General features: G+C 38.9%; 1 protein-coding gene across 1 annotated transcript; it reads right to left on the minus strand.

The window, feature by feature from the left end:
- Nucleotides 1-2488: 2488 nt before the first annotated feature.
- On the minus strand, nt 2489-26960 carry LOC128218197 (inter-alpha-trypsin inhibitor heavy chain H3-like). Its single transcript, XM_052925789.1, has 19 exons — nt 26801-26960; nt 24257-24414; nt 23772-23882; nt 23330-23486; nt 22728-22821; nt 22170-22333; nt 21612-21734; nt 10998-11163; nt 9151-9315; nt 8762-8886; nt 8421-8540; nt 7848-7986; nt 6511-6656; nt 5229-5307; nt 4913-4996; nt 4456-4566; nt 4045-4187; nt 3435-3639; nt 2489-3214 (listed from the first exon to the last, which is right to left on the minus strand). The coding sequence occupies exons 1-19, from the start codon at nt 26864-26866 to the stop codon at nt 2922-2924; spliced, it is 2649 nt and encodes an 882-aa protein (XP_052781749.1). The 5' UTR covers nt 26867-26960; the 3' UTR covers nt 2489-2921.
- Nucleotides 26961-27903: the final 943 nt, after the last annotated feature.

Here is a 27903-nt window from a genome sequence, read left to right on the forward strand (position 1 = left end):
ATAGCCCTACAAGCAAGCAGAATAAAGGGAAATTAACAACTAGCCGCGAATGATTGTGTGTGTGTGAATCTGGTTATTTCCTGACCTACACATGTAGCTAACTTAAGATATGTCATAAGACTCCAATTCAGGTGTCGTGACACACATCATTTCAAGGTATCATTTATTCCATTGTTTTATGAAATTGCATGAATTAAATTAGAAGAAAACATCGGAAATAATTCCGTAAATTCTTACTTATGATATAATATTCATTCTAAATTATAAAATATCGAATCGTAGTATCAAAAAGAAGCTAATTGCGAAATAATAATTTGCGCATTGTGTTAAGAAATAGCATGAATAAATTACGAACTGTTGTAGCGACTGCAAACCCGGAATTTACTGACATATTGGCCCCAATTTATCGAAACTTCTGAAGTCTCTTTAACATTAAACATAGTGGTGTATAACAGTGTGTGTATACCACGTGACAAATTGCGTCATAAATGCTACGTCGGAAGGCAACATTTTGCTTCGAATGCATTCGGAGCTCCTCGGCCACTTTTATCGAAAACAACCTCGGATGTATTTGGACGGTTTACATTCTCAAAAAGAGGTACGTTTAAGTCCGCTGCAAGTAGATCGCGTAGTAATTTAATTTACCAGTTAAACTAATTGACTTAACTTTTGTGAATCTCAATTATGTTTGCAATAATACACTTCACTGGCAATCAATTTAAACTTAGATCAATAAATACAACTCTAAAACACTACATTTAATTAATGGTATAATTCAAATATTTACAAACTACTTCTACTGATGTACCGGCATACACTCGAGGTTGTTTTCGATAAATATGGCCGAGGAGTTCCGAATGCTTCGAATAAAGACTTGAAACAAAGATATCTTCACTATTTTTTCACTAATTAAAATGAACATGGCGCAGTCAACGCCTAATACGGAGCCACACCTTCGGTCTTTTACCGGAGTTTGATTAAGAGTTTAGTTTCTTTAAACACATCGACAAACCCTTTCACAAACCAGCTGTCTGACGGAGCACAGTGAGTGTGAAACAATATATTCTGATAACAGGTTTGTTGAAGTGTTTATCGGAAATAATTGAGTTCTATGTTTATGATTAATCTAAGTACAACATGTTTAACTCATTTCTAACATGGTGTTATATAATAACTTGATCGCACTGCATCATAGTCATGTTGATACTCATGGAAATATGAATGGCTTACATAGTTAGAAATCCTGTATCCGTCCCAAGCGATTAACACCGTGTTTTCATTTCCAGAAGGAACATCATAAAAACGCGCCGACGCACTCCCTGCTGTTAATGTTCCACCATATTGTATGAGAGTGTACTGGCTTAAAAAAGTAGAATTTCGAAGCCAGCTATCTATATCAGGATTTATACGTTGGAAGCTCGTCACTCATGTGACCAGGCGTTGTCTGGGTGGGGGTTGGGAGCTCATCACCCATGTGTCCAGGCGGTGTTTGGGTGGGGATTGGGAGCTGATCACTCATGTGTCCAGGCGTTGTCTGGGTGGGGGTTGGAAGCTCATCACTCATGTGTCAAGGCGGTGTCTGGGTGGGGGTTGGAAGCTCATCACTCATGTGTCCAGGCGTTGTCTGGGTGGGGGTTGGAAGCTCATCACTCATGTGTCCAGGCGTGGTCTGGGTGGGGGTTGGAAGCTCGTCACTCCTGTGCCCAGGTGTTGTCAGGGTGGGGAGCTCATCCCTCATGTGCCCAGGCGGGGTCTGGGTGGGGGTTTGGAGCTCATCATTAATGTGCCCAGGCGGTGTCTGGGTGGGGGGTTTGGAGCTCATCATTAATGTGCCCAGGCGGTGTCTGGGTGGGGGTTTGGAGCTCATCATTAATGTGCCCAGGCGGTGTCTGTGTGGGGGTTTGGAGCTCATCATTTATGTGGCCAGGCGGTATCTTGGTGGGGGGTTGGAGCTCATCATTAATGTGCCCAGGCGGTGTCTGTGTGGGGGTTTGGAGCTCATCATTAATGTGCCCAGGCGGTGTCTGTGTGAGGGGTTGGAGCTCATCATTAATGTGCCCAGGCGTTGTCTGGGTGGGGGTTTGGAAGCTCGTCACTCCTGTGCCCAGGCGGTGTCTGGGTGGGGGTTTGGAGCTCATCATTAATGTGCCCAGGCGGTTTCGGTGTGGGGGTTCGGCGCTCTTCAATCCTGTATCCAGGTGGTGTCTCGGTTTGTGTGGGGAGTTCTGTATCCAGGTGGTGTCTCGGTTTGGGTGGGGAGTTCTGTATCCAGGTGGTGTCTCGGTTTGGGTGGGGAGTTCTGTATCCAGGTGGTGTCTTGGTTCGGGTGGGGAGTTCATCACTCATAGTTTCATTCGGAGCATGTAACGTTACAAAATATAAAACAATAATTTTGGAATATTCAGTCTGAATGCAATTATGTATGCACACCCTTTAAACCAAACGACAAAAGCAAACACGCCTCCAGATAAAAACACTGACCACGAAAAATAGTTGGATTCATTTATTTTATTTTTTATATTTCAGGTCGGATTGATAGAAAATGGATAAAGTGTATTTAGCATCAAAGCAATGCAACATTATACCAGAAATCGTGCTCTTTATTAAGTCATATTACACTTATGAACAGAAAAGTGAAAATCCCGAGATGAAATCTGATCATGTTCTGGAATTTCTCAAAAATATAATAGATGACTACAAATGAAAATATAAGTAGCCGCATTGCAAAGCAGCTACTTACATTCCTTTCCGATTAGAGAAATGTACACAGTTCAACAAGCCATTTGAATCAAACCGATATGGTTTATTCTAGTGGTCTGCACAAAGCATAAAATTTTGCTATAAGGGACAAATAGTTTATGTGCAGACGGCCATGCAGATATTTGTCTGTTTCAAACATGTTGTTTAAATTCACACAGACGTCACTCGCTGATTAATTCCTGCGATAGGTAGGTATGTATATCACCAATCAGAGCAGATTCAAACTCCCTGTGAACCATCCAGCATTGTTCCGATCCCTCGGAAACGACCTCCGACCGTTCAATGAGATTTGCCTTCACAATAAGACGGAGTTTCCCGGTGACGGGTGCGGAGAGCTGTGTTGCTAGGAAACGCGGTCCTTCGCGCACCTGGAACTTTCCCATATGTTTGCCAGATACAAGTTGGTAACTATCCTTTTTGTATATTATTCGTTTCTGTCCGTTCACAAACTGACCTGATAAAGATAACCATTAGACAAAGTTAACATATGTTTAAACAAAAATGACTTGAACCAAACATAAGAAAAAATATCGAATTACAGCGAATTTTTAGTTTTCATCAAAATGCCTAAGGAAAATGACGATTTTGCAAAGAAACTCCTTTCAATAAAACTTTCACGGTTTGAGCAAAAATCTACTAAATATTACATGAACCTCGATGTTGTTAATCATTACCAATAAGTCCAGTGGTCTGGGGACTAAATCCTTCTTCATTCTTCACATAGACGTTGAGGAAGGCCACCCCGGCAATGCCCGTATGGCGCTTGATGAGGAATTCCGCTCCGAACCGGAAGCGGATGGAATATTCCCGCCCAAACTTCACCATCACCAGTTCATGGCCGCCAAATTGTCGAGTTCGCTCCTCATCCCATGTATACACCTACAATAGCAAATATAAGTCGGTATGTGTGCGGAGGTTAATTAATACCCACATAATACCCACAATTAATAATGTATGTATTAAATAGCAAATAATAATATGGAATCAAGATATGTTTCGATATGACCGAACATTCACATAGTCATTTACAGTATTAAAAAGACAAGCTCTCGGAGGACAATATAAACTTGAAGATGATATTAAAATACATAACAGCACAAAGTTGGTTCCTGCTGTATTATCTCTAAATTTGCTAGACTATTTTGATATGCAAAGCAGTTTAGTTGATAAATTATACAGAATGTTGATGATTCTAACAATACAACGCCAAGTGGAAACAGGAAAGTTACATGTACATACTTTATAACAATTACAATTTTTAATGAAAAAGCAAAGAAAATCCACCTTGTCGTCGAAGAAAATGGCTTCCGGAGTGAAGACAATCACATGGTGCTTAGTCTGCACCGATATCTGACCAATGAAAATCTTGTTTTCTCCATGGATATTCTTGTAAGTTGTTTCCTTCAGTTGGGATTTGATTGTTATGCCTTAAAAATATATATCAGTAATTCGATTTTTATTTTAAAATGTGCAAAAAGAGATATTTCATTTTTAAGAAGCGTTTTTTTTATTGACAAGAATAATGTTTTAAATTTGGTCAAACGCGAGTGAATTATGAGAGATGCGGTTTATACTATTTTACGAATTAAATAATTAAGTTTTATCAAAAGTCCTTGCAACATGGTTAAATAGCTTTGGAAAATGGTAATCATTGTTGTAGATCAGTTAAATGATTTGATTATCATTCGAGGATACCATGTCTAGGATCGGTGACAAGGTTTTGAATGTCTCCATTGTTGCCATGAATGTCAAAACACAGCGGGTGGTCTACTTCCGGCACTCGGATCATGAAGTGGGGGTCTCCTCCTAGAAATAAGAGACAAAACATCATACACTAGGAACCTTATCCAAGGCGCGCTGCCAAAAAAGGGTCATAAACGGGACTGCGAGTCTGGATAATCACTGGTCCCGATGTATCGCCCCGTGGCAGTGTCTATCTGGACAGACTCCTTTAAGTGTCTCATCCGTTGGTGTATTCAAATGAGTCCCTCCAAGTTCCCTCCAAATTTTCCATTTTAAACCATTAAGGAAATAACAATACAATTGCATTTTTAAGTTTTAAATTGCCCTTATGATGCATAAACATATGCACAATTCTGTGTATTCTTATCTGCCAAATTTTAGAAAAAATATATAAAGTATATAAATCTACCTCCTCCCCCTCCGTAACCGCCACCACCACCACCGCCACCGCCGCTGTATTTTCTATATCTTCGGGTTGTCGTCGTCGTTGGTTCTGACACAGAAAGAAATGTGATTTTTTTTATCATAAGTTTCCGACTAAAATCGAAAGTAAGGGCTACTTTCATTCTTGCAATTGTTTGTCCCAATGGATAAATTATCAAGGGACAAACTATTCTTCCTTACTGAAGGCTGTTGTAAGCACTCATTATTTAAAAGAGATAAAAATATTGGTCATAATAAGTAAATTTACTCAAATTTGAGTTTAAACATTTCTGGAAGTCTACCTGGGGTTGTAGTAGGTCTGTCATCGATGACGTCAGGTTTTACCACAACCATTGATGTAAGTGACGTCACAAACCCGTACTGAAATGGAGGTCAATTGTTCATATGTACATTTAAAAAATAGGAGTTACTCTTAATTACAGTTACTTGGTATTTGGACAGCATTTTTGGCCAGTCGAGCTACCTGATTCGAGCGATTTGGTCCCTAGGGTGATCTCTTGGACTGAGAATCATAAGAAAATGTGTTCTAGAACTCTATGATACACATATTAAACAAATAATCCACTTTTGGTCGTTTATTTTTATATATTAAATATTTTAAAATTTCATACAATCTTTATCATTCACAGTTACTTGGTATATCTTGGTATTTTTTTAAATATTATTTTGATTAACTCATTTGACATTAATGGTCAAAACAAAACATATGAATGTGTACAGGTAAAAATAAAAGTTGTATCACTTATATTTTTATCACATAAAAATGCTCTTTCTTTTGGTCAGGAAATATATCATTCCGCAGTTTATAAACGAATTATCGGCAAAAATATTTGCTTATTTGGCAATATCTTAGCAAGTCATATGTTTAATTCTCGTTTTTTACTGTTGATGAACGAAGTACATGAATTTTCAGAGGAAAAATTGATATTCTATCTTGATTTCGTGAAAAAAAAAATCAAGTCGTTCGGTTCTTAATGTGTTTAAAAAGCGAATGATTCTCATCGACCCTGATAGCATATAACAAATCATGACGTCATCTTACCGGATATGGCGTAACAATCTCAAAGAAAGCAAATTTCGTTTAATATGTTTGTGTGTTTGTTGCATCCCGTACTTGATATTGTCTAAGTATCACTATGCATTCTTTTTAAAAATAAAATTAAAACGATCGGATGTTTCTAAAGTTTAAAATTACTCCGGGTACTAAATGTATACACTGCAGGTAGCGCGGGAATTTTAAGGCATTGCTTTGTGAAAATCGACTCATCACTACAGCAGGTGAAACAGGTAGGTCGGGTTTGCTATTTTTATTTGGAAAAGCATGGGATATAAAGAATCTGACACTCTACATCTTATAATACACAATTTATTTAACTCACCCAGTAGTATGTTCGTAAGCTAATATAAATCCTGAACTTGTTAATAAAATTGTGTATTCGTGACAGATCCTTTAAATATGAAATCAAAGCATATGCCTTTCCTTGTTTAATTATTATTTATATAATGCAATTAAATAAAGTAAAGAAATGCATCAACCTACATTGTGCACCTTTCAAAGCCTACCTTTAGTGCTAACTGCTTGGCCTTGTCTTTGAGGTCGAGTGCCATGGAGGAGTTCGCACTGTCCACCTGCAGTAGAAGCTGCTTGATACTCAGGTACGCCCACAGCTTCTCTGTCATACCCTCCAGGTCGGACACGGATATCAGGTCTGGTTAATGAAGCAAAGTGATACTTGAAATCATCATGTTGTGAATTAATGCAAATGCTATAAATAAAAGTACTTTTTAAAACGCAGTTGTTTGTCTCTTTATTAAGGAAACCAAGAAAACAAGAGTAAAAAAAACGTTAATTTTCAAAGCCTTTTTGTATGGTGACATATTACTGTTGTAAACAACCTAATAATGTTCACAAATTGTTTCGTTTAACCATTTCCTTTTCAAGATAATTATCTAGCTATCAAACCGTAACCGGTAAGTGTTGAACAGCATGAAAATGTAAGGTGGCAAGTCTGGGCACTTTTAAGCCGTTTTTTAGAATCATGTTATTTATTTTACCGAAAACTTTTTGCGAATATAAACTAGATAGCTAGCTTATAATCATGAAAATTAAGTGGTTAACACGAAACCAATCGTTCTCAGGTTATCTTATGACAGTAATATGCCACCATACTTTTGAAATATGTCGACATATTGGTGAGATAATTAATCAAAATATTAATGTTGTTTTATATTGAAAATGTTAAAGTTAAAGGAGTTAATATACACGAACATGTGTATGTTGTCGAGTTTACTTGAATTGCCGATGTCATTGTATGTGCATTTCGCATCGTGTGCCTTATACATTCGTCGACATAGTCTATTTTGTCAAGCTTAGGGCGTTTTTGTTGATACCAAACCAATTTTGGTGTCAATGGTTGAACAGTTTCGAACTCGGTTTTGATAGTTTCGCTTGAAGTAACAAATGAATGGTTTTGTGTACAGTTTAAACAACATGGTGGAGCTACTGCGTGTAGCCATTATTTCTAATTATAAATATAACCTTTATCATTTAGCTCATTTGCCCATTGTAAGGCATTGTTATCAAAGGGATTGAGTTTTAACAAAGGTGATTGATCACTTTCCGCCATGTTGGTTTCAAAGTAAACTAGTTTTTGGATGGAACGAACTTCGGTAGGGGTTTTAATAGTTTCGAAAACCGGTTTCGGTTTTCGTTAAAAAACGATAATACTGGTTTTGGTTTTATTTGAAACTGTAACAACAAATGCACAGTTCGTGAAACCGATATAAAACCGAAACCAGTTTATAACCAACAAAAACGCCCTTAGTTTTGTCATTCTTTCGTTAAGCATGGTTCCAGCATAGTATACTACATGTATATACACATACAACCTAGATCGTACCATTCTTAGGCAACGAGTTCACTGTCAATCCCGAGTCGACCAAAATAATATTTCCGGTGGGGCCGTCTCCTGTGATTTCAAGGTTAAGAGTAGGCGGGGCACCATCTTCCAGCTTCCCTGCGACAACTATCTCGGAGCCCTAGAAAAAGGCAGTGGCTTGGTTTTAAAATACGGTCGTCATGCAAGCTTTATATACAACTAAACGTTCGTCTTCAGGTTCTTGGTCTGTGACACCGACTTTTATAACTGTTTTTGCGCTTATTTTAATACGAATATCTCCCTGAAATAAACCTGCCTTAGCTTTCCTTGTTGCACGAAACACATTCTCATTTGTTACAATGTTATAAAACGATGATAATAAACTGCCATATACACATCTACCTTGATGTCAACGAACCAAAACGTCAAGTATCTGTGCATGCATGATGTGCCAGTTTCTATCTCAGTCTTCGTTCTCAGATGAACATAGTTCAATGTAAACTGTTATATATAAAAGTGCTTAAGTTATTTACCATTATCATTGATAAAAAAACACGATACAAAAATAAAATGCTATCTCATTTCAGCCATTACCAGAAAGTAGTTCCGGAAACCGTTTCGCGTGAGTGATTCGTCGTCTACACCATCACCAAGGTATTTGATTTCGACATCATTCAACAACGTCGCCGATACCTCGTCGTAAAATCCAGCAATCTTAAAAAATGTTTAAAGAATGTTTGGTATTGTATTAGGATAAGGTGTATTATATGTTTGTCTAAATTTTGTAGAAAGTGTCTCGATATTCCAAGATGTTCTTTGATTTGTAGGTCTATTCCCTAAAATCGATTCCCGACATTTACATGAGTTAAATGAAATCGTAATATTTTATGTAAACAGTTAATCCATCACTGAAGAAATGTTAGTAAGAATTGCACCTGTAACGCAGCGTCCGAGTCCTCATAAATTTTGCGCGCGACGCCCTGATTTTGGCCCGCCATCTTTTTCAAGAGCCCGAAATCTGCACCTCTTCCATACCCCAGCGTGAATATGGGCACGCTGCCTTAAGAAGATTGAAAATAATATGCTTAAAGAATGAAATTCAAACAAAGTAAACTCACTGTTATAAGTGTGGTTTTAGGAGCGTCAAGGATAACAATCAAGTATCATATGTTATTTATTTTTTATTTATTAATTATTCGAACGCTTATGAGACCAGATTTTACAATATTCAAACAGTTAACCGTTTTATTTTTGCAGCGCCCTTGTCTGATTAACTGAGAACTACAATTATTAAGTTGTGATATTCAGTTACATTTAAGATTACCTTCGTTTGCGTCCTGAATGTTTGTAAGGATTTTGTCGCCGTTAGCGACTCCGCTTGTTGGTTCTCCATCCGTCATGAACAGAATAAGCGGTGCCCGGCTTTCATTCCTGGCGTGCGTAAGGAGTGTGTCGATACCCTTTAACACCGCTGAATTGATATTTGTACCTACAGACAGAAACATGTGCGTACTCTCCGTGATTTTTTTTCGCAGTTGTAATTTTTTGGCTGAATGCTTTAGGCCTTTATATGTTACCGCAAAATGAAATGAGGTGTCGTCAGATCTATTTTTGACATGACATGATAAAAGAAATATTGACCGGTGTTCCAAAACAAGGCAGATTGGTGTTAAGCGGTTCAAATACGTTCATAAGATTGCAACGTTAATCTTGGCGAGGAACTAAGGGAAATAGATGATAGTCGATAATAATGCAGGAAACAGAAATGTGTTGACTTAATTACCCTGCTTTACATTACCTACTACAAAAAGTCTAAACGTCCTCAGCCAATATCGAGTTAAATTTAATTACATTTACACTAGCAATAAATTTGCAAGATGAAAGCAATGTCCATATATCCTAGTACATGTAGTTAACACGTTCGTCGCGCCTGCGTTTCAACGCTTTAAGCGCTTACAATTAGCGTTGTTTGTATAAACTCTACAGGAACCTCACATGACACTAAGTACCTGGATGAAGTACTTTATTCATGTACTAATTTAGATACAATTCAGCATATGGCAATTATATTTTGTTTAAACAGACGTTGTGTCTTCTTAAAATGCATTTAACATTCATACATATTACGTATATAAATAAAACAACTAGAGATCGGTTTGTTTGTTTTTTGAAAAAGCGCTTGTTTCCGCCAGTATGTGATTCAGATTGTAGGTGAGAAATAATTACGATGTAGCTTTGGACTGGGGACGAGTTAACAAAGACCTTGAAGTTTGACTTATTGACCTGTATACAATAGTAAGATCGTATTAAGAAAGTTTAAACAAAGTTTGTATTGTATTAAGTTTCTAGGCCCAAGCATTTTTCAGTTATTGATTGTAACCACTTTTTAGTGTTTGGTCATTGTAACCTTTAAGCTCAAGATCAATGAGGGTCATCTACTGGTAATGACCAACTGGCAAACAAAGTATGAAGTTCCTGGACTAAAAGGATCTTCAGTTATTTAACGGAAACTTTTTTAAACCCTCAATGTCACGTTGACCTTGACCTTTAACCTACTGATCTTAAAACTAACAGAGTTCATCTATGGTCACACCAAGTATAAAGTTCTTAGGTGCAAGCGTTCGAGAGGAAACTGTTGTTTTTCACCGCAATGTCACCTCGACCTAGCCCTTTAACCTACTGATTTCAAAACCAATAGAGTCATATACTGGTCATCACCGACCTGAAAACCAAGTATGTCCAAGTGTTCTATAGTTATCGAGCGGATAGGAAATGTGACGTACGGACGGACAGACTGACAGACAGGGCAGAAACAATATGTCTCCCCTTAAATGGAGGAGAAATTAATTATAATAATTATATTAAAATAAGACAATTTACGAAGAATGCATATCGGAGTTTGCCGAAAATGCACAAGAGGTAGCGATATTGCCGAAGATCAACAATACCAGTTTAATTTTGTTCATAACCATTGGAACAATGGAGGGCATTTTAAGTCCTCACCAAGATTAGAAACTGAAAAAAATCGGAATCAAAACAAAATGCTATTTATTTATTGTGCATATATATCATGCATATTTCAGTGTGGTTAATTTGATAACTAAAAGTAACTTTACTTTGTGAATGGACTGCGGAGGTGGACATATGTACGATTATTCCACAAAAACTCACCTCCCAAAGCATTGATGTTTTTCTTCACCCATGTCTTGGCGGACTGTACGGAGTCATCGTCAACGTCCACCATGTCTTTGTTGTATGTATTAATGTTATCATTGAACTTGATGATGTTGAAGCGGTCACCCTTCCGCAACTGGTCTAACATTGATAACAACGATTCCTAAAAGTATTATAAATATGTCAATTATGTATTAAAGATTCAATTCGAGAAATGTCATATTCAAAGTAGTGCGGTAATGAGTAGAGAGTTCTGTGTCTAAAGAATTTGAATTGTATGCAAGTTTGTTATCAATTAAGTTCTTTATTGGTAGAAATATATATAACAGAGCTTATGTTTTCAGTAATAAATAATAAACGTGAACTTTGCATTGCAAAGCAACATCTACCATTTACATTTTATTACGCATGTATACCTACCATATACATTGCATGATCACTCTCTACACATACAATGTACATTGCATGATCTCTCTTCACACCTACAATGTACATTGCATGATCTCTCTTCACACCTACAATGTACATTGCATGATCTCTCTCCACACTTACAATGTACATTGCATGATCTCCCTTTACACCTACAATGTACATTTCATGATCTCTCTCTATACCTACAATGTACCTGGCATGACCACTCTCTTCACATACAATGTACATTGCATGATCTCTCTTCACACCTACAATGTATATTGCATGATCTCTCTCTACACCTACAATGTATATTGCATGATCTCTCTCCACACCTATAATGTACATTGCATGATCTCTCTCTACCCCTACAATGTACATTGCAAGATGATCTCTCCACCCACAATGTACATTGTATGATCTCTCTCTATACCTACAATGTACCTTGCATGACCTCTCTCCACACCTACAATTTACCTTGCATGATCTCTCTCCACACCTACAATGCACATTGTTTGATCTCTCGCGACACACACAAAGTACATTGCATGATCTCTATCTACACCTACAATGTACATTGCATGATCACTCTCTACACCTACAATGTACATTGCATGATCTCTCTCCACACATACAATGTACATTGCATGATCTCTCTCCACACCTACAATGTACATTGAATGATCTCTCTCTCTACACATACAATGTACATTGCATGATCTCTCTCCACACCTACAATGTACATTGCATGATCTCTCTCGACACACACAATGTACATTGCATGACCTCTCTCTACATCTACAATGTACCTGGCATGATCACTCTCTACACATACAATGTACATTGCATGATCTCTCTCCACAACTACAATGTACATTGCATGATCTCTCTCTACACCTACAATGTACCTTGCATGATCTCTCTGTACACATACAATGTACATTGCATGATCTCTCTTCACACCTACAATGTACATTGCATGATCTCTCTCTATACCTACAATGTACATTGCATGATCTATCTCTACACATACAATGTACATTGCATGATCTCTCTTTACACATACAATGTACATTGCATGATCTCTCTCCACACCTACAATTTACCTTGCATGATCTCTTTCCACACCTACAATGTATATTGCATGATCTCTCTCGACACACACAAAGTACATTGCATAATCTATATCTACACCTACAATGTACCTTGCATGATCTCTCTCCACACCTACGATGTAAATTGCATGATCTCTCTCGAAACACACAATGTACCTTGCATGATCACTCTACACCTACAATGTACATTGCATGATCTTTCTCTACACCTATAATGTACCTCGCATGATCGCTGTCTTCCCCTACAATGTACCTTGCATGATCGCTCTCTTTAACTACAATGTACCTCCCATGATCACTCTCTATACCTACAATGTACCTTGCATGATCCCTCTCTACACCTACAATGTACATTGCATGATCCCTCTCTACACCTACAATGTACATTGCATGATCTCACTCTAGACCTACAATGTACGTTGCATTATCTCTCCACACCTACAATGTACATTGCATGATCTCTCTCCACACCTACAATGTACATTGCATGATCTCTCTCTCTTAAAATCCAATGTACCACGCGTGATCTCTCTCCACACCTACACTATACCCTGCATGATCGCTCTCCACATATGCAATGCATATTTCATGATCTTGCTCTCCACCTATAACGTACGTCGCATGATTTCTCCCTACACCTACAATGTATATTGCATTATCTCTATCTAAACCTATAATGTACCTCGCATGATCTCTCTCTACACCTATAATGTACATTGCACTCTCTCTACACCTACAATGTACATTGCATGATCTCTCCCTACACCTACAATGTACATTGCATGATCTCTCCCTACACCTACAATGTACCTCGCATGATCTCTCTCTACACCTACAAGGTATATTGCATGATCTCTCCCTACACCTACAATGTATATTGCATTATCTCTATCTAAACCTATAATGTACCTCGCATGATCTCTCTCTACACCTATAATGTACATTGCATGATCTCTCCCTACACCTACAATGTACCTCGCATGATCTCTCTCTACACCTACAATGTATATTGCATTATCTCTCTCTAAACCTATAATGTACCTCGCATGATCTCTCCCTACACCTACAACGTACCTTGCATGATCTCTCTCCAAACATACAATGTACATTGCATGACTTCTCTCTACACCTACTATGTACCCTGCATGATCTCTCTTTACACCTACAATGTACATTGCATGATCTCTCTCTACACCTACAATGTACCCTGCATGATCTCTCTCTACACCTACAATGTACATTGCATGATACCCCTCTACACCTACAATGTATATTGCATGATATCTCTCTACACCTACAATGTACATTGCATGATCTCTTTCTAACCCTACAATGTACATTGCATGATATCTCTCTACACCTACAATGTATATTGCAGGATATCTCTCTACACCTTCAATGTACATTGCATGATATCTCTCTACACCTACAATGTACATTGCATGATCTCTCTCCACACCTATTATGTACATTCCAAAATCTCTCTCTACCCCTTCAATGTACATTTCAATATCTCTCTCTCTACACATACAACTTTCCATGCATTATATCTCTCTACACATACAACCTACCTTGCATACTCTCTCTCTACCCCTACAAAGCACATTCCGTGATCTCTTTCTACGCATACAATGTACACTGCATACTCTCTCTCTACCCCTGCAAAGCACATTCCGTGATCTCTTTCTACGCATACAATGTACATTGCATACTCTCTTTCTACCCCTGCAAAGCACATTCCGTGATCTCTTTCTACGCATACAATGTACATTGCATGATCTCTCTTCACACCTACAATGTACATTGCATGATCTTTCTCTGGACCTACAATGCACCTTGGATGATCTCTCTCGACACTTACAATGTACATTGCATGATCTCTCTTCACACCTACAATGTACATTGCATGATCTCTCTTCACACCTACAATGTACATTGCATGATCTCTCTCCGGACCTACAATGCACCTAGGATGATCTCTCTTGACATTTACAATGTACATTGCATACTCTCTCTCTACCCCTGCAATGCACATTTCGTGATCTCTTTCTACGCATACAATGTACATTGCATGATCTCTATTCACACCTACAATGTACCCTGCATGATCTCTCTCTACACCTACAATGTACATTGCATGATCTCTCTCTACCCCTGCAATATACATTCCGTGATCTCTTTCTACGTATACAATGTACATTGCATGATCTCTCTTCACACCTACAATGTACATTGCATGATCTCTCTCTACACCTACAATGTACCTTGCATGATCTCTCTCTCTACACCTACAATGTACATTGCATAATTTCTTTTCACACCTACAATGTAAATTGCATGATCTCTCTCTACACCAACAATGTACCTCGCATGATCGCTCTTTACCCCTACAATGTTCATTGCATGATCTCTATCCACATATACAATGTATCTTGCATGATCACTCTACACATACACTGTACATTGCATGATCCCTCTCTACACTTACAACGTACATTGCATGATCTCTCTCACTACACATAGAATGTTCCTTGCAAGATCCCTCTCTACACATACATACAATGTACCTTGCATGATCCCTCTCTACACCTACAACGTATATTGCATGATCTCTCTCTCTACACATACAATGTACATTGCAAGGTTTCTCTTTACAGCAACAATAGACATTGCATAATCTTTCTCTACACCTAAAATGTACATTGCATTATCTATCTCTACACATACAATGTTCCTTGCATGACCCATCTCTACACACACAATATACCTTGCATGATCCCTCTCTTCATATACAATGTACCTTGCATGATCCCTCTTTACACATATAATATACCTTGCATGATCCCTCTCTACACAAACAATGTACCTTGCATGATTGCTCTCTCTACACGTACAATGTACCTTGCATGATCCCTCTCTACACATAAAATGTACCTTGCATGATCCCTCTCTACACATACAATGTATCTTGCATGATCTCTTTTTACACATACAATGTACCTTGCATGATCCCTCTCTACACATAAAATATACATTGCATGATCTCTCTCTACACATAAAATGTACCTTGCATGATCCCTCTTTACACATTAAATGTACCTTGCATGATCCCTCTCTACACATATAATGTACCTTGCATGATCCCTCTTTACACATACAATGTACCTTGTATGATCTCTCTCTCTACACCTACACTGTACCTTCAATGATCTTTCTCTACAACTACAATGCACATTGCATTATCTCTCCACACGTATAATGTATATTGCATAAAATCTTTCTACACCTACAACGCACATCTGCCATATACATTGCATGATCTAGCCACACCTGCCATGTACATGGCATGATCTAGCCACACCTGCCATGTACAAGGCATGATATAGCCACACCTGCCATGTACATGGCATGATCTAGCCACACCTGCCATGTACATGGCATGATCTAGCCACACCTACCATGTACATGGCATGATCTAGCCACACCTACCATGTACATGGCATGATCTAGCCACACCTACCATGTACATGGCATGATCTAGCCACACCTACCATTTACATGGCATGATCAACCACATATACCATGTATGTACATGGCATGATCTAGCCACACTTACCATGTACATGGCATGATCTAGCCACACCTACCATTTACATGGCATGATCATCCACATCTACCATATATGTACATGGCATAATCTAGCCACACTTACCATGTACATGGCATGATCTAGCCACACCTACTATGCACATGGCATGAACTAGCCACACCTACCATGTTCATTGCATGATCTAGCCACACATACTATGTACATAGCATGATCTAGCCACACCTACCATGTACATGGCATGATATAGCAACATCTACCATCCACATGGCATCATCTAGCCTCACCTACCATGTACATGGCATGATCTAGCCACACCTACCATGTACATGGCATGATCTAGCCACAACTACCATGTACACATAATATAGCCACACCTAACATGTACATGGCATGATCTAGCCACACCTACTATGTACATGGCATGAACTAGCCACACCTACCATGTTCATGGCATGATCTAGCCACACATACTATGTACATTGCATGATCTAGCCACACCTACCATGTACATGGCATGATATAGCAACATCTACCATCTACATGGCATGATCTAGCCTCACCTACCATGTACATGGCATGATCTGGCCACACCTACCATGTACATGGCATGATCTAGCCACACCTACCATGTACACATAATATAGCCACACCTAACATGTACATGGCATGATCTAGCCACACCTACTATGTATGTGGCATGATCTAGCCACACCTACTATGTACATGGCACGATCTAGCCACAAATACCATGTTCATGGCATGATCTAGCCTCACCTACCATGTACATGGCATGATCTAGCCACACCTACTATGTACATGGCATGATCTAGCCACACCTATCATGTACATGTCATAATCTAGCCACACCAATCATGTACATGGCAAGATCTAGCCACACCTACCATGTACATGGTATGATCTAGCCACACATACCATGTACATGGCATGATCTAGCCACACCTACCATGTACATGGCATGATCTAGCCACACCTACCATGTACATGGCATGATCTAGCCATACCTACCATGTACATGGCATGATCTAGCCACACTTACCATGTACATGGCATGATCTAGCCACACCTACTATGTACATGGCATAATCTAGCCACACCTACTATGTACATGGCATGATTTAGCCACACTTACCATGTACATGGCATGATATAGCAACATCTACCATCTACATGGCATGATCTAGCCTCACCTACCATGTACATGGCATGATCTGGCCACACCTACCATGTAAATGGCATGATCTAGCCACACCTACCATGTACACATAATATAGCCACGCCTAACATGTACATGGCATGATCTAGCCACACCTACTATGTATGTGGCATGATCTAGCCACACCTACTATGTACATGGCACGATCTAGCCACAAATACCATGTTCATGGCATGATCTAGCCACACCTACCATGTACATGGCATGATTTAGCCACACCTACTATGTACATGGCATGATCTAGCCACACCTATCATGTACATGTCATAATCTAGCCACACCAATCATGTACATGGCAAGATCTAGCCACACCTACCATGTACATGGTATGATCTAGCCACACATACCATGTACATGGCAAGATCTAGCCACACCTACCATGTACATGGCATGATCTAGCCACACCTACCATGTACATGGCATGATCTAGCCACACCTACCATGTACATGGCATGATCTAGCCACACTTACCATGTACATGGCATGATCTAGCCACACCTACTATGTATATGGCATGATCTAGCCACACCTACTACGTACATGGCATGATTTAGCCACACTTACCATGTACATGGCATGATCTAGCCATACCTACCATGTACATGGCATGATCTAGCCACACCTACTATGTAAATGGCATGATCTAGCCACACTTACCATGTACATGGCATGATCTAGCAACACTTACCATGTACATGGCATGATCTAGCCACACCTACCATGTACATGGCATGATCTAGCCACACCTAATATACATGGCATGATCTAGCCACACCTAATGTACATGGCATGATCTAGCCACACCTACTATATACATGGCATGATCTAGCCACGCCTACTATGTACATGGCATGATCTAGCCACACTTACCATGTACATGGCATGATCTAGCAACACTTACCATGTACATGGCATGATCTAGCCACACCTACCATGTACAAGGCATAATCTAGCCACACTTACCATGTACATGGCATGATCTAGCCACACCTACTATATACATGGCATGATCAAGCCACACCTACTATGTACATGGCATGATCTAGCCACACTTACCACGAACATTGCATAATCTAGCCACACCTACAATATACATGGCATGATCTAGCCACATCTACCATATACATGGCATGATCTAGCCACACCTATGTACATGGCATAATCTAGCCACACCTACCATGTACATGGCATGATCTAGCCACACCTACCATGTACAAGGCATGATATAGCCACACTTACCATGTACATGGCATGATCTAGCCACACCTACTATATACATGGCATGATCAAGCCACACCTACTATGTACATGGCATGATCTAGCCACACCTACCATGTACATGGCATGATCTAGCCACACTTACCATGTACATGGCATGATCTAGCCACACTTACCACGTACATTGCATAATCTAGCCACACCTACAATATACATGGCATGATCTAGCCACATCTACCATATACATGGCATGATCTAGCCACACCTATGTCCATGGCATGATCTAGCCACACCTACCATGTACATGGCATGATCTAGCCTTACCTGCCATGTACATGGAATGATCTAGCCACACCTACTATGTACATGGCATGATCTAGCTACAGCTACCATATACATGGCATGATCTAGCCACACCTACCATGTACACGGCATGATCTAGCTTCAGCTACCATATACATGACATGATCTAGCCACACCTACCATGTACATGGCATGATCTAGCCACACTTACTATGTACATGACAGGATCTAGCCACACCTACTATGTACATGGCATGATCTAGCCACTCCTACTATGTACATGGCATGAACTAGCCACACCTACCATGTACATGACAGGATCTAGCCACACCTACTATGTACATGGCATGATCTAGCCACACCTACCATTTACATGGTATGATCTAGCCACACCTACCATGCACATGGCATGATCTAGCCACACCTACCATGTACATGAAATGATCTAGCCACACCTACCATGTACATGGTATGATCTAGCCACACCTACCATGTACATGGCATGATCTAGCCACACCTACCATGTACATGGCATGATCTAGCCACACCTACCATGTACATGGCATGATCTAGCCACACCTAATATACATGGCATGATCTAGCCACACCTACCATGTACATGGCATGATCTAGCCACACCTACCATGTACAAGCCATGATCTAGCCACACCTAATATACATGGCATGATCAAGCCACACCTAATGTACATGGCATGATCTAGCCACACTTACCATGTACATGGCATGATCTAGCCACACTTACCATGTACATGGCATGATCTAGCCACACCTACCATGTACATGGCATGATCTAGCCACACCTACCATGTACAAGGCATGATATAGCCACACTTACCATGTACATGGCATGATCTAGCCACACCTACTATGTACATGGCATGATCAAGCCACACCTACTATGTACATGGCATGATCTAGTCACACCTACCATGTACATGGCATGATCTAGCCACACTTACCATGCACATGGCATGATCTAGCCACACTTACCACGTACATTGCATAATCTAGCCACACCTACAATATACATGGCATGATCTAGCCACATCTACCATATACATGGCATGATCTAGCCACACCTATGTACATGGCATGATCTAGCCACACCTACCATGTACATGGCATTATCTAGCCACACCTACCATGTACATGGTATGATCTAGCCACACCTACCATGCACATGGCATGATCTAGCCACACCTACCATGTACATGAAATGATCTAGCCACACATACCATGTACATGGCATGATCTAGCCACACCTACCATGTATGTACATGGCATGATCTAGCCACACCTACTATGTACATGGCATGATCTAGCCTTACCTACCATGTACATGGTATGATCTAGCCACACCAACATGTACATGGCATGATCTAGCCACACCTACCATGTACATGGCATGATCTAGCCACACCTACCAAGTACATGGCATGATCTAGCCTTACCTGCCATGTACATGGAATGATCTAGCCACACCTACTATGTACATGGCATGATCTAGCTACAGCTACCATATACATGGCATGATCTAGCCACACCTACCATGTACACGGCATGATCTAGCTTCAGCTACCATATACATGACATGATCTAGCCACACCTACCATGTACATGGCATGATCTAGCCACACTTACTATGTACATGACAGGATCTAGCCACACCTACTATGTACATGGCATGATCTAGCCACACCTACTATGTACATGGCATGATCTAGCCACACCTACCATGTACATGGCATGATCTAGCCACACCTACTATGTACATGGCATGATCTAGCCACACCTGCCATGTACATGGCATGATTTAGCCACACCTACCATGTACATGGTATGATCTAGCCTTACCTACCATGTACATGGTATGATCTAGCCACACCTGCCATGCACATGGCATGAACTAGCCACACCTACCATGGCAATGGCATGATCTAGTCACACCTACTATGTACATGGCGTGATCTAGCCACACCTACTATGTACATGGCATGATCTAGCCACACCTACCATGTACATGGCATGATATAGCCACACCTACCATGTACATGGCATGATCTAGCCACACCTACCATGTACATGGCATGATCTAGCCACACCTAATGTACATGGCATGATCTAGCCACACATACCATGTACATGGCATGTTCTAGCCACACTTACCATGTACATGGCATGATCTAGCCACACCTACCATGTACATGGCATGATCCAACCACACCTATCATGTACATGGCATGAACTAGCCACACCTACCATGTACATGGCATGATCTAGCCATACCTACCATGTACATAGCATGATGTAGCCACACCTACTATGTACATGGCATGATCTAGCCACACCTATCATGTACATGGCATGATCTAGCCACACCTACTATGTACATGGCATGATCTAGCCACACCTACTATGTACATGGCATGATCTAGCCACACCTACTATGTACATGGCATGATCTAGCCACACCTACCATGCACATGGCATGATCTAGCCTAACTTACCAAGTACATTGTATCCAGCCACATCGCACATATGCATTGCTTGATCTAACAGCATTTACCATCTACATCGCTTAACCAATTTCATTTCATTATAAAGCCTCTTTTACCATGTACATATTATGATATAGCATATGCAATAAACATTGCGTTATGGGACATTTACATACTTTCCTTCGAAAATGCTTGACTTACCCTGCATTGCTTGATCTTCTTACCACTCATGGAGCCGCTGACGTCCACGATAAACAAGACATCAGTGGGAAGGGGATCCCCGAGATCTGGGGCAAGAAAGTGGACGAAGTAACCATTCACAACCTGGAACGGTCGTAAGTATGGTAGTCGGAAAAATGAAAGGTAATCTTTTAAATCCTATAACATTTTCACTATGTTCCAAATAACAGTCAGTCAATCATGCTGCGTGACTGACAATGATAATCACGGGCGGATGGAGGAATTGATATTAGGGGGAATGTAACTTAGGGGCGTTACCTTTTGACTTGCGCCATTCCTTCAGCACCTTAATTTATTCAATTTAAAGTGTTGGCAGAGGGGTTTGGGGTACTCCCAAAATTGACAATTTCAAGTCCTAGACGGTACATTTTTGGCGTCATTTATTTCTCCTTAATTGAAATAAAAAGTATACTTGGACGATTTTAGGGGGAACGCGCGCCGGGTGCACCCCATCTGGATCCACTAGTGATAATCATTTAAGTAGACATATTGAATCTATAGTTCAAAGCATATGCTAACCAGCACGTCTCCACCGTCCATTCCTCTCTCAACGTCATACTGGACAACAAACTTTCCGAGCAGCCCTTCTTCCCATTGGTCAGCTTCAGGTACGAACGTGATGAACGCGCTCCTGTCGTCTGGTCGCACAATCTCTGCGTTAGGCTCGCTCAGGGGAACATCCTCTGCCAAAAGAGAATAAAACATTTAAACTTAAGGCATTTATCTTGATTACAAAATCTTTTAATTCCGTAAGCAAGATGGATCTATGATTTATGTTTTTGCTGACTTATTTGATAAACATTACTGGTGCTTTGCTAGTTTACCTCATGGACAAACTCCACTAACGTCTTGAGTCTGCGTTTAGAGGGTTAGAATGGTCATTGAATTATTAAGCTATTAGCTTTCGTCACAATCGAGCTGAATAAAATTTTAATAGAAAAAGGCCCAAAACTGCAAAATTCTATTTTAATATTCTAAAAAAAGAGTTTATGTCATTTAAGAATTGGCTTCTTAAAACAACTTAAGACATTGTTTGTATCTTAAAGAGAGGTTTATAGTAATTGATTGGATATCTACCTGCAATTTCGTTTGTAAGTAGTTCGGCGAATTCTTTTAGAGGTGGCACATGAAGGTAGGTTATGTCACGTGACTCAACAATAGCTACATCGATCTGTAAGTCAATGATGTGAATAGAGTAAATCCCATGTTTGGATTGCCAAAAAACGATGCCAAATTTGGGCAGTTTATTAATAATACTTGTCGCTTCACATCTCTGTTGGTATTATCAATATTTATTTGAAGTAATAGATGTTTTACATAAGAATTCGAAAACCCATCAGAATTTGTGGTGAATATATTCCGTTCTATGGAATACACTTTATTCTACCCTTTCCTAAATCATGACGCACAGTTGCATTGTCTGTACTGTTATCTGTCTGTTAAATCACGCATTCGGATAAACAGCAAAACCGGAACGAACTTTCGTTAAAATCATTTCTCTTTCCGTATAAAAAAAACAAAGAGAACTAACCATAGGTGAAATATAAGGTCTCTGTGTTTACATGACCAAGGTAGATATTATTGTTTTCCTATCGAACTATAACATAGGTCTCGGGTTACAACGGTATATCTTCATAATTTATGACAAAATAGACTCTAAAAACATTCAGTGACATGACCTGGAAATTGCCGACGGGTTGACCAGGTTTAATGAACATCCGGTGCTCATAAAAGCCTCTCGTCCTCTTAAGCAGCTCAATGTAGGTCAAATTGAAGGTCACAGTGCTCTCCTTGGCAATAGAGATCTCAACCTTGAAGTTTTTGGTGTCTCGTGGCCTGCAGGGTGAACAATAGGAACCAATGAAGGGCCCACGCGAAATGTGATGATGTATTCAATGTGCAATTTAACAAAACAAATAAATTTTAAGGTAAAGTGGAAAAAATAATCGATTTGGTTCATGCATCCCGGATATAAATATTCCGAGCTCCATGACTCTTGCACGCTGCCTCGTTAATATCTGTTATCGCATTTTCCAATCTGAGCCGCATATATTTGACCGAGAAATGTTTGGAAATATTCCAGAGATAAATGTGTTAAATAATACAAAAAGGAGCACGTACTTCTGACTGAGGAGGCCCGTACTCTGGCCCTTTTTCTTGGCTCGCTCGTAATCTCGCCGCGCCTCATCCTTGTCTTTGACCAAGCCCGGGTACACTACCCCGTCTATCTCACTGAATATCGTTACAGATAGACGCATTTTGCTATCACCATTTTACAATGTAGACGTTCTTTATTGATGGCTAGCAATGCGATTGAAATTAAAATTAATGTGACAAACATTTAATATACTAAGGCGTTACTAAATAGCTCATATGAATATGTTAATTTGATACCAATGGGGCAAGGATTGCTGATTTTAAATTAAGAATTTACGACATTTAATTTCACGAAAACGTGGATGCTTTATATTAATAATCTCATGACGTATGACGTCAATGTTCTGTCATAACATTCGTTAAAATTTCCATATCATTTGAAACACTTTGTGATCGAGTATCTCAGCGTACAGATCGTGTATGTATTTGTTGTAATGATTTCAACATACAGAGTAAAGTTCGATATGAAGGCTTCCTCCGGCAGTGTGACCTGAAAGGTTGAGTCTTGGGTGTGGTTGGCATGGTTACGGACAACGCTCGTCACTAGGGTCGTGGCGAACCTGAACTGGATCTCAGACCGGATGTGCATCAACACGATCTCCGGTGGCTGGGGAAATACACGGTCCAATAACATCAATGTAGATGTGGTTATATAGTTTGAGTATATTTAATACAACGCAAGCACTGAAAAATGACAGGTACATGATACAATCATAAACAACCAGTTACTTCTTTTCAGGGCAACATTAGAAGTTCTCCTTTGACATTTAGTTAATACGTTTATGCTTGATGGGTCATACAGGTCAATCAGAATAGAAATATAAACGGAAATATGATATCCACCCTATAGAATGTGAACCAATTCATGAACTTCACGGCCAAGGTTTAATAAATAAAACAGCCGGGCAAAATGTTGTACTATTTTAAATCAATAAGTCATTCTAGATACACGTTAGATTAATTAATTTAAGATTTTGTTTGTGCTTGTAGTTTTCATTGTTTTATTGAGTTTATATTAGATCTAGTTTGTTGTTGTTTTAATTTTACTGTTTTCAACATGCGCGTGTTCTCGTATCAGTCAATGACTTATGTACTTGTATAACTATATAATTATGACTTTGTTGAAGTACCATTATAATACATACATTTATTTTCTTTTGAGTCACTCATTAAAGTAAAGAGGCTGGAAATGACACTTGTTTAACCGTTCAAAGTACAAAAGACAAACTCTTATATTGAGATAGTCGAGACACAAGCGATAGTGACTCATGTTTGACCAGATAAAGTGCTAAACCGTTTATATATTAATAAGCACTTCAATATATGAGACCTACAAGTTTGACCTTCAAATCCAAATTTGTTCCCTAACCTTACAAATAGTTAATAATACACGTTTACATACACCGTGTGTGTAGACCTACATGTTTGACCTTCAAATCCAAATGTGTTCCCTAACCTTACAAATAGTTAATAATACACGTTTACATACACCGTGTTTGTAGATCGCGTCATAAATACTACGTCGGAAAGCAGCATTTGGCTTCGAATGAAGACTTTAAACAAAGACTACTTTTCCTTTTCTTGACCATTTTAAATGAAACAAAGTGCAGTTTATGCCACTTAAAGAGCCCCGCTTCGTTTTATTACCGGAGTTTAATAATTTGATTATTTTCCTCAAAAACATCGACAAGCCTGTTTTCAAAATAACGTTTTGACAGTGCTTCGTCAGGCGGCGGTTTTGTGACTGTTTTAAGAAACTTAACTTTCAATCAAACTCTAGTGAAAGGCCAAAGACGGGGCTCTGTGCGCGTCGTAGACAGCGCTATGATTAATTTAAAATGGTAAAGTTATCTTTGTTTAAAGTTTTCATATGAAGCAAAATATTGCCTACTAACGAAGCACAGGCATCTGAATCATTGTTTGTCACTAAAATATTGTTTAAAACCATTTTGGGTACATACAATGAGATAAACAACACATCTGAAGATATTTAGTGTCTTTGATATACAAAAAAAGAAACAAGGTATGTAACTCAAACTTACCCGAGTTCACGGTAGAGTCCAGTTTTATGTAAATTTCTCAACCAACATATAAACAATCCATTTTTAAATAAGTGACATGGAACTGAACACTTTATACACTGAAGCATAAAATAACTTTAATAGGTCTGTGTTCAGTACTGTTTACACGGGGAAAATTGAAGATTTTAATTTGCTGTACTCTTTCCGACTAAAGAAAAACATGAGAATTTGACATTGAATTATGCTTGTTTGTCTAAAGACAATATAGTTATACCAACATATCGCACACCATTTTAAAGGTAATTGACTCTTCTTTCCATGTCACTTATTTAAAAATGGATTGTTCATATGTTGGTTGAGAAATTTACATAAAACTGGACTCTACCGTGAACTCGGGTAAGTTTGAGTTACATACCTTGTTTCTTTTTTGTATATCAAAGACACTAAATATCTTCAGATGTGTTGTTTATCTCATTGTATGTACCCAAAATGGTTTTAAACAATATTTTAGTGACAAACAATGATTCAGATGCCTGTGTAACGAAGCACTTATGACGCAATTTATAACGTGGTATACACACACTGATACACACTGATACATACATGTATGACTTTACCATTACAGTAAACGTTAAACAAAATATAACCCTGTATATTTATATAGGTGCGTGCGTGTACGAGCGTGCGTGTGGTGCTCGCGCGCGTGCGTGTGTGTGTGTGAGAGAGAGAGAGAGAGAGAGAGAGAGAGAGAGACCAACATATATGAACCAACAACTGATCGATATTGTATATTGCACGGTTCTAATATCTGCATAACTTTCTCTGCCGAAAAATGGGTCACACACATGTATTTAACCTGTTGGGTATAGACCTTGAACTAATATCACAATAAAAACCTGACACTTTTAAACTCGGTAAGGATAAAACATCTGCCTTATTATCTACAATCAAAATATCAGCTGATTATCTTACATTTGGATCCAACCAGTATCCATCTGCACTTGTAATTGCAGCAAACAAAATCACCCAAAACGACATTTTTAAACACACTATTTCTTCAGCTTGATTGAAGACACAATTTCTGCAGCTCGATGTTTCACGCTGGGCAAGCTGCGCTGGTATAAGTTTCAACTACAAAGCGTCCGTACTTGCAGCGATTCAAAACCATGCGTCATTAACATCCGGGTTCAGTGTTTTTAGTTTATATCTACTTTTTATTTATTCTTCATATATATATAAACATACTTATAAGATAAAATTATGTTTCATGGAAATGTTTCAAACATAGGAATTGACTTCACCGTTATTATTTGCTTCAAATTGTGTTGCTGTTGTGAACATGAAATTTATAGTTTAACATTAGATTGCTTTAAGTCTTAATAAGCTTGAACAGGAATGCTTAAAAGAAGGTCTTAAAAATCGTTCTGAGAAATTATCTTGGAATAACACACTCACAAAAGTTGTGTGATTTAAATGCGTTCGATCAGGTATTCTAATCATGCACCCTTAAATAAAACTCGGACTCATTAACATAAAACTCACCCTCAGATCCCTAATCTAATTATATCTCTTTACAAGGTGAAAGCCTACATTTATAACATTAACTCAAAGCAGGTCATTAGCACTGAGCATACCGAGCATAAAAAAGAAAATAATAAGACAAGATTCAAGATTTATTTAAAATCAAGGCATATTACATGCCTGTAATTATAACAAATGAACAAAAGTATAGTCAAAACAATCATGTTTTAGTACGTATACAATACACACATTATGTTCATCCATTTCGAAACATTAGGGATACCATGTACCATACAATTCAAAAGTCTCATAAAATTATCCAAAACAGCTAAAATGTGAATTATACGGAAAATGAGCTATCTAAACTTTGATAGTATTATTTTACAGAATACAGCAAGCTTGAAAAGGTTTGTCCTATCTTTGCTATTCATAAGTTATTCAAGTGTGTACGTATTCTAATGAGTAATGTAATAATTTTGTATTACTGAACCCATAATGGTATTCATCAGCCAAACATTTCTAGAACACAGGTTGCATAAACGGTCATTCCGTCC

Source organism: Mya arenaria, chromosome 14, assembly GCF_026914265.1.
Source record: "Mya arenaria isolate MELC-2E11 chromosome 14, ASM2691426v1".
Taxonomy (NCBI): Eukaryota; Metazoa; Mollusca; class Bivalvia; order Myida; family Myidae; genus Mya; species Mya arenaria.

Bases quoted from the DNA above. Each gene is read 5' to 3' on its own strand.
- LOC128218197 (XM_052925789.1), bottom strand. From the start codon at position 26,866: ATGTCGTTTTGGGTGATTTTGTTTGCTGCAATTACAAGTGCAGATGGA. The intron at 4,997-5,228 runs GTAGACTTCCAG...TTTCTGTGTCAG, and splicing joins CAGACCTACTACAACCCCAG to AACCAACGACGACGACAACC. The intron at 3,640-4,044 runs GTGGATTTTCTT...TTGCTATTGTAG, and splicing joins CCATTTTCTTCGACGACAAG to GTGTATACATGGGATGAGGA.